At 42.9% G+C, this 11818-nt stretch overlaps 1 protein-coding gene across 1 annotated transcript; it reads right to left on the reverse strand.

Moving 5' to 3' along the window:
• Positions 1-667: 667 nt before the first annotated feature.
• LOC146969266 (calpain-5) lies at positions 668-9696 on the reverse strand. The gene is made up of 12 exons (XM_085759795.1): positions 9510-9696; positions 6355-6486; positions 6048-6259; positions 5101-5293; positions 4547-4752; positions 4071-4148; positions 3474-3930; positions 3279-3401; positions 2352-2548; positions 1670-1788; positions 1355-1491; positions 668-1259 (listed from the first exon to the last, which is right to left on the reverse strand). The coding sequence occupies exons 1-12, from the start codon at positions 9672-9674 to the stop codon at positions 1083-1085; spliced, it is 2196 nt and encodes a 731-aa protein (XP_085615921.1). The 5' UTR covers positions 9675-9696; the 3' UTR covers positions 668-1082.
• Positions 9697-11818: the final 2122 nt, after the last annotated feature.

Below are 11818 nucleotides of genomic sequence, written 5' to 3' on the forward strand. Positions count from 1 at the left end.
GAAATAATGAATATTTTCTTTTTCAGGATCATGCAAAAAGTCCATCCCCACATTATAAAGCCATAGGTAGAAAGAGTGAAATAAAGCAGCAGCCAATACTGTATGACTGTAAAGGCTGGTGAGTCAGAGCATGATGCTCCCAACAGCAGCACTTCACAGTAACACAGTAACAGGCCCAGGCTCCTGATAAACAAATGCTGTCAAATGAGGTCAGATAACTCTTGAATAGCTCCTGGGCTTTATCTTGAGTTTGTATATTTGCTTTGAAACAAGCTGTGGACTTAGTTCTGCCTTCATTGCAGGTGATGTCATTTTCCTGCTGCAGAAATGTTGTTAAAAATAAGTCTGTCACAGTGTGTCTTTTAAAAATGCTAAATATTTTATGAATTAGATTTGATCATGACTATATTCCGGTTCTTTTATTGTCTTTTTACTTTGTGAGTGTGATTTTAAGGTAAGGCTAATACAACATTTTACTTCTAATGAACCTTTTTTCTTTTTTTTTGCTATTTACACTTACAAAAAAAGTTGTTTCCAGTTTACCTGCTTCTAGTCCTCCATGATTAGATATGAGACTATCTGAGCCCAACAGAAGTGAGCAAACAAACAGGCAGAAATTAAAACCTTATGCCACAAATCTCAAGGAGGCTGAAGGCAAAAATTAATGTGTTTCTTAAATATGTAGTTTTATTATTCATTTATTCATTTAAACTCAAATAAATTAAATCAAGTTCATCAACAAGGATATTTCTAACGACATTAATGTGAAAAACACCGTTAATAATTTAGACAAAGTACATTACATTACAATCAAGCATCAACAACAGAGATAATGGCAAAAACAAGTGACATAAGCAACACATGAATTAATAAATACAATAATTTCACACAACAGAACTAGTTTTGGCAGCAGATTCACTGCTGAGGTCGTGTGTATCTGACCAGCAGATTCACATTAACAGAAACTTCACATTTTATCTGCACCTTTGTTTAATATGAGTCTGTTGGACACGCGTCTCCACCGGGAAGGACGGTGGTTGCCATGGCTCAGCGTGGTTTCCCGCGGTGACCGGACGATGCTGTCACAAGTCCGTGAGGCAGACGCTGGAGGACGTCTCGACGTAGACGCGACCCCGGTGTCCCGAAGCGGACTGACCGCCGCGCAGGTCGATGACGTGACTCCGGCTCCTCTCGGACTCGGACGTCTGGAGTCGAGCGACGCCGAGCAGAGAGTCCCACAGCAGGCCTCGGCTCCACAGCTGCACACGACACACAACACACACACTGATGAGGGCCGACGGTGTGTGCCTATCATCAATATGTGTGTGTGAGGGCATTGAATGTGTGTGTGTACCTCTATAGAGATGTGTGTGTCAGGGTTTCTCCTGTAGAAGATGGTCCTGAGGTTGAATTCAGGGTTTCCTTCCTCCATGAACACGCGCGTCCTGATGGTGTCGCTCTCACATCGCACTGTGGCGTAAACATCTGGAGCTGCGACCAGACAACACAACATCAGGAGAGACAAGAAAACAAGCACAACTAACAGCTCTCTCTGAAAATACTAACAATAACTCAGAAGATTTATAACGTCCAATGTACATGAATGAGTTTTGTATAGAAACGTTGTTGCCCTGTTCTGATCTACAGACCAGATGTTGTGCCGACTGACCTGTGTGTTTGGGGGGGCTCAGTCCTGACGCCCTGCGCAGGTGGACTGTGGTCACCACCGTGGGCTGAGGTAGAAAACACTGGAACACAGAGGGAAGCGGCAAATCCTCCCTCAGCTCCCTACGTGACAGGAAATGTCACAAGGTTAAAAAAAAAAAGTAGAAAGAAAACAGGAAGTTAAAATCTGAGATCAGCTACTTCTGCATCCTGAAGATTAGTTCACAGTTTAATTCGTTAGTGTTTAATAAGATCACCCAGAATTTCGTGTGTCTGTATGTGGGGACTTAGTTTCTTTTTATTTTCCCCTTTTAATACATATTTTTTTCTGTTTTGCACCATTATCATTCAAGTTTTTTGTTGATTTCACTTTTACTGTAAGATATTCCAACATTGTAAGAATCATGCATGCATCAAGCGTGAGTATAAAATATTAAAAAAATACATGTTCTATGCTAATCAAAATATCATTCGATTCCCTTCTACAAAAAAAAACAAAAAACAAACACAACACAAGTATAAAGCATTTTACATAATCATCATATAACTGTGAGTGTATATACAGTGTTCACATACGTTGATTTTACTGCACACTGCCAGTTACAGCTCCGTTCTTTATGTTTTGCATTCTGGGACAACAGTGTGACCTGTTATCAACCGAGCACATGGGTCCATTTCACACAAACCTGAGTCTGACGTGAGAATGGGAGAAGAGTCGCAGCAGGAAGCGTCCGGTGGCGCCCGGCAGGAAGGTGGTGGGCAGCACCACGTAGCGACCCGGAGCCAGAGTCGCCCTCAGCGTGACGCTGCGGGAGTCCATGTAGACGGAGCTGGCCGCCTGCTCCACCACGCACTGCACCCGGCTGCAGCGGTTCACCTCCACCTGTGGAGCAGCAGCAGGTACAGTAGGGTTGTGATGCTCCAGACCGGTCGAGAGAACAGACTTTCAAGGTCGTGTCTTGTCTTGGACAAGGCAAACACCAGACATACACAAATATTTGTTCTGAGACTGAAGAATATTACTTTTTTTGTAAATGTACATTCAAATTAGGGCCAACGGCGTGAATTTTTGGAAATATTGTAGGGAAATTTCTGGGAAAACGTGGTACAATTTCTCCAATAACGTTTAAACATTTCTAGAAAAAAGTAGTAAAATTTCTCAAAAAAAAAAAAAAAAACAGTTTAAAAATTCTAGAAAAAAAGTGGTAAAACTTCAAGAAAAAGTTGGGGACCCCCTTGAACCCTCTCAAGGACCCCTGAGGGTCCCTGGACCCCACTTTGAGAGCCATTGGTTTATGTAATGTAATTTAATAACTTTAAAATGATTAAAATTGTGTGTGTCTGCTTGTGTAACCATCTGAAAAACTTCAGCAGGTTCGGTGCTGTGTTCACAGGTTTAGATTTTATATAAAATAACATTTTCTTTTTCGCTGAGGAATAATGTAAATATCAAGCCACAGGATTGTCGTGAGTACTGATACTGAATACAGTAATGGTCTTGAAAATGGTCTCCCATTGATCTGGTCTTGGTCTTGGTCTTGGACTTGGTCTCAGGTTCGGTGGTCTTGACCACAGCTGTAGGAATGTGATATCTGACCTTTTGAGCTGCTCACCTTCAGCACCTCGAAGCCGATGGGGAGGTTTTCTCCTCCTCCATCTTTCCTCTGTATCCTCCTGTCCTCCTGCTGCAGACAGATCAGCACCTCCTCTTCTTTGCCCCCCACTGCAAACATAAACTGTCCAGAGAGAAAAAGTCACGCTCAAGCTCAAACTTCCTGCTGTCAAGTTAAGATCCTCTTCAGTTTTACCTGTGGATTGTGCAGGAAGGTCTCTCTGTGGTTGAAGCATCCTCCACATCGACTCCTCTTATCCACCTGCGCCTCCCATCGCCCGTTCTTCTCCGCACCATCATCCTCCCTCATCGCCCTTTTCACCGACCTATCCCTCTCACCCCTTCCTCTCCTCCGTCCCTCCTGCTGACTCTCCCCGAGCCTGGCCTCTTTCCTGTTCCCCCGCTGCTGCTTGGTCCCTCCGGGTTTGCCGCTGCTCTTCCCCAGGGTCAGCGCATAGCTGCCGTGGAGGACGGTGGAGGAGGAGGAGGAGGAGGAGGAGGAGGGGGGCAACCCTGGGGTGGCAGGAGCCGGGGCCCACTCCCCGTAGCAGCGCGCCTCCCTCCAGTGACAGCTGGGCCACAGCAGGGCTCTCTCCACCAGCCGGCACACCACCACGTCGGTGAAGTAGCCACAGAAATCCTGGAAATCCATCCTGAGCGAGAGGAAACCGACACAAGTTTAACTGTTAGTCTGGATCAGAAACACACAAGTTATATGCACATAAATCAGAGCAAGAGACCAGGTGACTGTTACCGATTTCTTTTAAAATACAGGTAATAAAAACTAATGTACCAGAACTCCCCAACGTCTCGAACAATGAGGCCCATCTTCTCCCTCTCTGCACGACTCATCTGCTGCCACTGCTGCGACCTGCAGGGGGCGTGCACGGCCAATAAAGTCAAAGGCAGCAATAAAAATAAATTTAAAAAAGCAAAGCTGTAACGTCCAACACTATGGAAACGACATATGAAAAGTGCAAGTTCAACTTCTGGAAACCTTTATTGGTCCGTTTTGGCCATTTCAAGAGTTTCTCAGCGTTTCGTAATGCAAACGGCAGATGTCCTCTAACGGTGTAATTCCAAAACTATTGTAAAAAATGTCAGACATTGTCCAAAAAATGTTGCAGTGGCGCTGTAAAACGTTGTAAAAAAAAAAGCCTGACACTGTTAAATGTCAGCAGAGGTTTAATTCCCTGATCTCCTGCAAAAGCGTGATGATGTACTCAGCAGTCACACATGTGGCAGATGGAGTCAGTAAAGTGGCCTCACCTCTGACTCCAGGCGCCCGTCCAGTCCGTGGTCCCCCATGGGTTCCTCATGCGCACCATGAGGAGTTTGGATGCCCCGCCCATTGTCGTCGTCGTCAGCGGCGACCTCTCCCCCGGCCTCACCTTCCTCACCGCTGTGATCCCGTAAGCGTGACCGCGGACCAGGCCGCAGTCCAACACCGACTCCACTGTCTCGCCCTCGGCTGGCTGTGAAACGTAAAGGACACAGAACTTATTTCAGCCTGTTAATTTTCAATTTAAAACTTTTATTGGCAGCCAGAGTCAAAGATGACACAGGCCTGATAAGACAAAATCAAGTTAGTTATAGAAACCAATACAATCTTTTATTTTTATAGAAAAAAAATTAAAGAAGGAGAAAAAGAACAAACAAAACAAACAAAAAACAAAAAATGAGAAACGAACTGAAGGAAAAATAAATTATATAGTGCATAATACTGTACAATAGATACATGAATTGAGTGGGGAAGGAAGAGAAGAGCCAGTTCATTTTCTAAAACACTGAATACTCTCTAGATAAAACAAACAAACCCTGACCCGTATGGAGCAGGTGATGAGGGCTTTGCAGTCGTGGGCCTTGGTTAACGTCTGGAAGAGCATCCTCCTGTGGTCGCTGTGCAGGGTGAGGGCCTCGCGGTCCAGGCTGAGAGGCTCCGAGACGCCACCGGTGAAGTCGATCAGAGCCTCTGCTGTGTTTCCTCCCTCCAGGGCCTCGTAGCAGCCGTTCAGTCTTAAAGGAAGTCAGAAGATGGACAGATTGATTAACTGGTTGATTAATATTTGTGTCTGTTTTCCCTTCTCTCGCTCCAAAAGTGTTTGACCTCAAGAATAAGGAACTATTACCCTCATTCTCGTCCTTTAGTGGGTGTGGTCAAAAGGATGGTTCGCCATTTTCGCAAATTCGCCTATTGCCATAATCCCTTTAGTCATAGCAGTAGGTTCATTACCCTTAATTATCAATGCATGTTGTTTTGAGATCAGCGGGGCAGAGACGTGAGCTGCTCAGTGAACATAATGGAGGTGAACGGTACAGGTCCCCTGTCCCTCAAAACTCATCAAATACACAATCCAACAGCATTGTGGCAATAGGCTAATTTGCCAAAATGTTGAACTATCCCTTTAAGGTTACAAAAACATTCTCTCTATGGCAAATAAAAAAGATTATCCTGAACCACCAAGCTTTGATCACACTCATGGTACACTTCTTGTTGAGGCAGCACTAGATCTCAGCCGTGAGATGTAGATTTAACCAATATGGAGGTAATTTCTTGGGGGAATGAGCTCTTGTGTCAGGACGTGATCTGTGATTGTAGCTGTTAATTACTGATAATACTTGATGGAAAAAGCAGAGTGGGTCTTGAGCAGGAGAGGAATCTCTAAGGTCCTGAGGTAATATTATTGCTGTAGTGGGAGTCGTAGAGTCGGGGTAGAAACTCTACTCTCCCGACATCAGATATCAACCTTGGTTTTTCATTGCCACTCACTTGGCGTAGGCTTTCTCCAGCAGGGCGCTCCAAAACTCCCGGGGTGTAGCTGAGCGACAGAAGAGCAGCACGCCATCCCCGCTGACCGGCAGACGGTCGTCCACGACAACATCCATCCAACGGCCGAGGCGCCAGAACCGGAAATGGAAGATCCCCGCATACAAGTCGGGGCGTTTTGGGTTCCAGTCCTGTTCCATGTGATCGGGGATGACCTGGGAGGAAGAGGAGGAGGAGAGTGGGATATGAGCGAGGAAGAGGGAATCGGAGGAAGAAATAAAGAGCAACAGCCAGGTTACAGATACTCAACCCTCTTCCACAGAGACGGCTCGGAGGCGAGGCAGGAAATGGCAGCCATCATCCAGCAGTTACCCAGACTGCCTTGGTGCAGGTCACGAGTGCTGATGCCATCGACGAACAGACGAGGGTCCTTACATATTTCCTAGAAGAAGATCAGCAGAAAGAGAGAAGAATATATGTTACCAAATGTTCACTAGAAGTTGCAAACTCTGGCCTGTTCACCTTTTAGGCTCCTCTCTTTCTGTATCCCGATTCTCTTTCTGGATGAGCGGGGTTTCAAACGGCTGCTAATAGACTGTTTGTTTTGTTGGCTGATTTGTATAATAGTTCAACATTTTTATCATGATGTCTGAAAAATTTAACTATGCAAGTTGGTCATAAAAACTCACAGCTCACCCTCCTGCCTCCCCTTCCTGGGCATGTGCATTCGTTTTCAACGAAGGGTGAGAAGGCAATCTGTGGAGCGACGTCTTCAGAGGTGGGTAAAGTTAAAGTGACTACCAAGTAGTTTCGGAAAGCGAAGTGTTTTCACGCTACATTTCCCATGAGCCTCCGTGTGCATAGTGAAATTCAGCGCAGACGGACGAAAGCGAAAAACATTTGCCAAGAATGTTTAATCAAGACGAAAGTCGGAGGTTCGAAGACGATCAGATACTGTCGTAGTTCCGACCATAAACGATGCCAACTAGCGATTCGGCAGCGTTATTCACATGATCCACTGGGCAACGTCCAGGAAAACTGAAACTAGGAAATGCTGGGCGAGTCGACCACTAAATAATAATATCAAAATAACTATAAAGACAAAATTGACATATGAGACACTTTTATAACCAATAGCAAACTCCTCGGGGTCTCTTTAACAACAGATTATGGATTAAGGGGCGTGTTTGTGTTGTAGTGTTGTAAAGCAGTCCATGTTTCTGACAAGACGAGATCTGACAGGAGGCGCTGAACTCGCAAGGTTGTTTTTTGTCCAAGAGAAGCCAGGTGGAAGGCAGAGAGCCTCCATTCTCCCTGTAACAAGTCATTTAACCATCACAATTACTCTGAAGCTGTTGAATGAAGGTCAAAATCTTGCATAGTTCCTCTAGCAGCAGAAAATGAGCTGAACTTTTGAACCACTCATCTGATATGATTGAATTATGCTGCAAATGATGATGATGATGTGTAATAGTATAGCAGAGGTGTCTCATTTTATAGGATAATATTTGCCACTCTGTTTTAAGGGTTAGGGGTGTGGATGAGGAATGGGGCTGAGCTTGTGTTGGGTTCATAGTGCGCAGTTAATTTTCATCCTCTCCCTGATGCAACAAACACACGAGAGCAGAGAGTGAAGTTTCAGGTAAAAAATCAAAACAATGGGCTGAGGGGAGCTACAGATTATTATCAATGGTCACTTGATCCACCTTTAATATAAAATATTGATCGTAGAGCAGCTCTAAATGCACTGGCAGTAACATAATGTGGGCTAAGCCGTGTGATTAATGGGTGCAGCCGTTAGCGTCACAGTGTTTTATGAGGCCTGTGAGCTGATTCAGAGTGTCAGAGCACTGCTGTGGTACAGATCCTGTCTGCGTGGTCCTGTTGATCTCAGTTTGGACAGGGTCAGGTAACAGTAGAAGTGCTGCGGGACACACACACCCACTCTCACCCACGCGCAGAAGATAAACACACGGTGGTCGTAACCTCATTAAATGCAACTCTTGAGGCGATCTGAACCTTCTCTCTAAGACCAGATTCATAACAAGCACAGATGAGCAGGTGAGGGGTCCAGACTGTGACCTGCGCTGCTCTGGACAGCAAAATAGGAAGTAATAGTGTGTTTTACATTGTTACCTGTGTGTATGTGTGTGTCAGTGAGGAAACAGATGTCATGCTTTCACCCAGCTCCCTGCTGATACACACTCTTCACATACTAAGTGGAGCATTAGGAACACAATACATTAAACCTCTTCCTCCAGCCTGAATCAGCAGATTAATGACCCGTGTAGTTTCACACTCTGACACCTCAGAGCTCACACTGAACCGACTCTGTGTCTCATCTGTATAAATAAATCAGATTTTATAAGTATTAAGTATAAATATAATTTAATTGGTGAATTCATTGTGTTGAAAATTAGTTAAAAGTATTAAATTCAGAATCCTAAAAAAAATGCAATGGAAGGTAAATTATTATAATTATAAATATAAATTCTTTTTTTTTTTATTTTCTTTCATAAACAAGGTATTGTTTACATACAGCTGGAGATTGTGGGGGAAAAAACATGATATTAATGTTGATTAATTTATGTACTAATTAATTAAGAATTAAGAATCGCCCTTTATGTCCTAAATGGTTCTTCATCATTCTTTAACCATGCAACAAGACTGAGAAAAGGGTATTTAAGTTTGTTTTATTTGGTATTAAAGAGGTCTTAAGTCTTGAATTCACTCCACTGAACACAGATTTGTTTTAATTACAGATTTGGGGAAATAGTTTATTTTAATATCTAATATCTTACCAAGATGAAACAATGACCAGATTAAATCAGATCAGGATCAAAAAGACATTAAAAGATTTTCTTTCTTTATCTATTCTACAAAATAAAACCCTATCCTCTACAACACAATGATAATTCTGTTCACACGCACTTGATCCGCTCCCTTAAAAGTCCTTGTACTGTTACTTATAGCCTGTCAATAAATAATTTGTCCTTGGCTTTAATCTCTGATTTCATTGTGTTTATTCTAGTGCATTAGACTCCCATTAAACACTACTAGGCTCTGTGTAGCCATAATAAACACTTACACTTATACACATGCTACACCCACCTCAACACTGGGCTAAAAACACCTGGGCTATTTAAACTGGTTGCTACTTTTCCTTTGCTCAACTGTCCACACACATACACACACACACACACACACACCAATATAGCAGCACACACCATTTGCTCCCCGCGTGCTTAGGTTTCACTGGCTGACGCCTTACCTATAATAGAAGGTGCTTTAATTAACCCAATCTGATGTAAATGTAACACACTGAGTCACACGCCCCACTCAGATGTTTAAAAACTCTCCGTAGTGGTTCTGAACTCACCACTAAAGCAATGAGAATCATTTTAAGACGAGCCGTCAACATGAATTTTCCTCCATCCTTCATCCCACACACCTCACACTACTCACCCTCGGCCTCTTCCAGGTCAGTCCCGGCGGGGGCTCCCTCTTATAAAACAGGGACTGGCCGTGGGTGGGGAACAGGGGGTCCTTGAAGAGGGCGCCACGACGCAGGCAGTCCCGCCGCAACCTGTGGAAGCTCTGACCCTGGAAGTCGCGCACTCGTTCGGGCATCCTATAGCTGGACAGACAGGAGAGGCCTGGATGGAGGAAAGGAGGAAAGGAAATGTGATGGATTTATGGAAAAGGAAAAATAACTGCAGGGGGCAAGTGTGAGAAATCTGAGCCGCTGAGCCGTGCTCCACCGAGGCGGTGCAGAGTTACACTGACAGAACGTTTAGCAGACTTCTATTAAAAATCAAAAACAGTCTATAAAAACCCATTGCATTTATTACACTGCTTTGTTGTTTAGTTAAAGAGGTTACACACTTTGTGCCTTTAAAAACCTAAGGTAATGTGAGACGTCCCAACAGGTGAAAAGGTCACTGCGCGCCACTCTTTAATTTAAGAAGACAGCATTTAATCCCATGTGGTAATCAGCTTGTTGCCCTATTTATCACATGAAAGTCCCAAAAAGTGCAAAGATACTTAAAAATACTCTGTATAAACTGTTTTTTGCAGAATTTATTGCCACTTTTAGTGTCTATAATTAAAATTAAACACTGACTTTGTGTGTTTGCTCCGTTTATCAGCCTATATAAATTATTTTAGAAAATATATGATGGTGTGGTTTGTAAAGGAAGCTGAGAAAACCCTCATATCACTAATAGCATGTACATATAGACATTATAGATTGGTGCTATTTTTATTATTCAAAATTTAGTTTGAATTTCTCAAACTATTGAGATGTGGTCAAAATTTCACTTCCTCTGCAAACTTATTTTTTCCCTGTAGATTAATCCGAGTTTGTTTGCCGTTTTAAATATTACCTTTACTGATATCATAGACACCAACTTCTGGTTTTTGTGTGAATGTATTGGCCATCTGGGTTGTGTATTTTCTTGCAGCAGAGGAAGCTGGAGGTCATGTGGGGTCAGTGTGTGTGTATATATGTGTGTGTGTGTGTGTGTGTGTGTGTGTGTGTGTGTGTGGTTGGGAGAAGGGATAGGGTGAGGACAGCAGTAAGGTAATGCTACCGTTTTAGTCATCAGTGATATGACCTGCCCAGGACCCTAAGTCAGCTGTGTGCATGTGTGTGTCTGTGTGTGTGTGTTGGCCTGTGTGTGTAGATATCAACTGGTGTGTGATTCTGCGTCACTGATAGTATGCCAGGTGCAGTGTGTGTGTGTGTGTGTGTGTGTGTGTGTGTGTGTGTGTGTGTGTGTGTGTGTGTGTGTGCTTGGGTTTGCAGATACCGCGCAGGTCAGTGTTATCAATTATCAGTGAGGTTTGTTTTCTTGTATCAGGTTGATGCCGTGACACAAACTGCAGGAAACACGCAAAGTAAACACACATTTACAATATATTATTAATCGATCATGACTCATGACTAAGACCGTCACACAATCACATCCTGCAGTATTCACAGCTTTTAAAAATGGTGGTGAAGAATACACATTCAGCTTTATTTATATCCTGAGGGAAATTTAATTCCCTTCACAATTCCCTAAGAATATTTTTTAATTTGTATTGCTGCATTAATGTACATTTTTTGCCTAATTTCCCCCTAGTGATAATATATATTAAACTACACACCAGTTAATTATAATGGCATGTCATCTGATGTAAGCTTTTTGTTTATTTTAAGGGGGGGGTGTTACTTCACCCTGCTGCTTCCCAGTCCCAGGATTGAAATGAACAAATTAAATTAAATTAAATTAAGTAACTGCTCAGTTTTAAAGATGTATTTCCTAAACCCGCCAGAGATAACCTGTTAATTGGTGTTTTAGTTTACTTTTACGTAACGTCACCAACACTGTGAGTGTGTTCAGCTCCTGTTACAGTGAGGATGGACTTCCCCCGTGTACAGCCTGGTACAGCAGGTTCAAATATGCCTTTTTAATCACATCATTAGCAGTTACTGGAGCCACAACACTGTAATACAGCCTCTGGTATTTTTTTAATGACTTTCTCTTATGTATTGATTTTGCTTATTATATTATAATGTCAATGTGTGATCCTCTTCTAATGGAGGATTTTCATTGCTTCTGTCTTTATCAGTGTCAGAAATCAGGAAATCCATCTTCACAAAACATAAAGTTGGTTATTTGTTTCTGGTTTTATGACTTTAATTTCCTCAAACTCTGTAACTATTTAACTACAAGTTAACAATAAGATATTGACTGTGTATCACAGTGTGTAAAAAGACAATCTACGTG

The sequence above is a fragment of the Trachurus japonicus genome, chromosome 18 (genome assembly GCF_045865225.1).
Source record: "Trachurus japonicus isolate A0001 chromosome 18, Traja_1.0".
Lineage (NCBI taxonomy): Eukaryota > Metazoa > Chordata > Actinopteri > Carangiformes > Carangidae > Trachurus > Trachurus japonicus.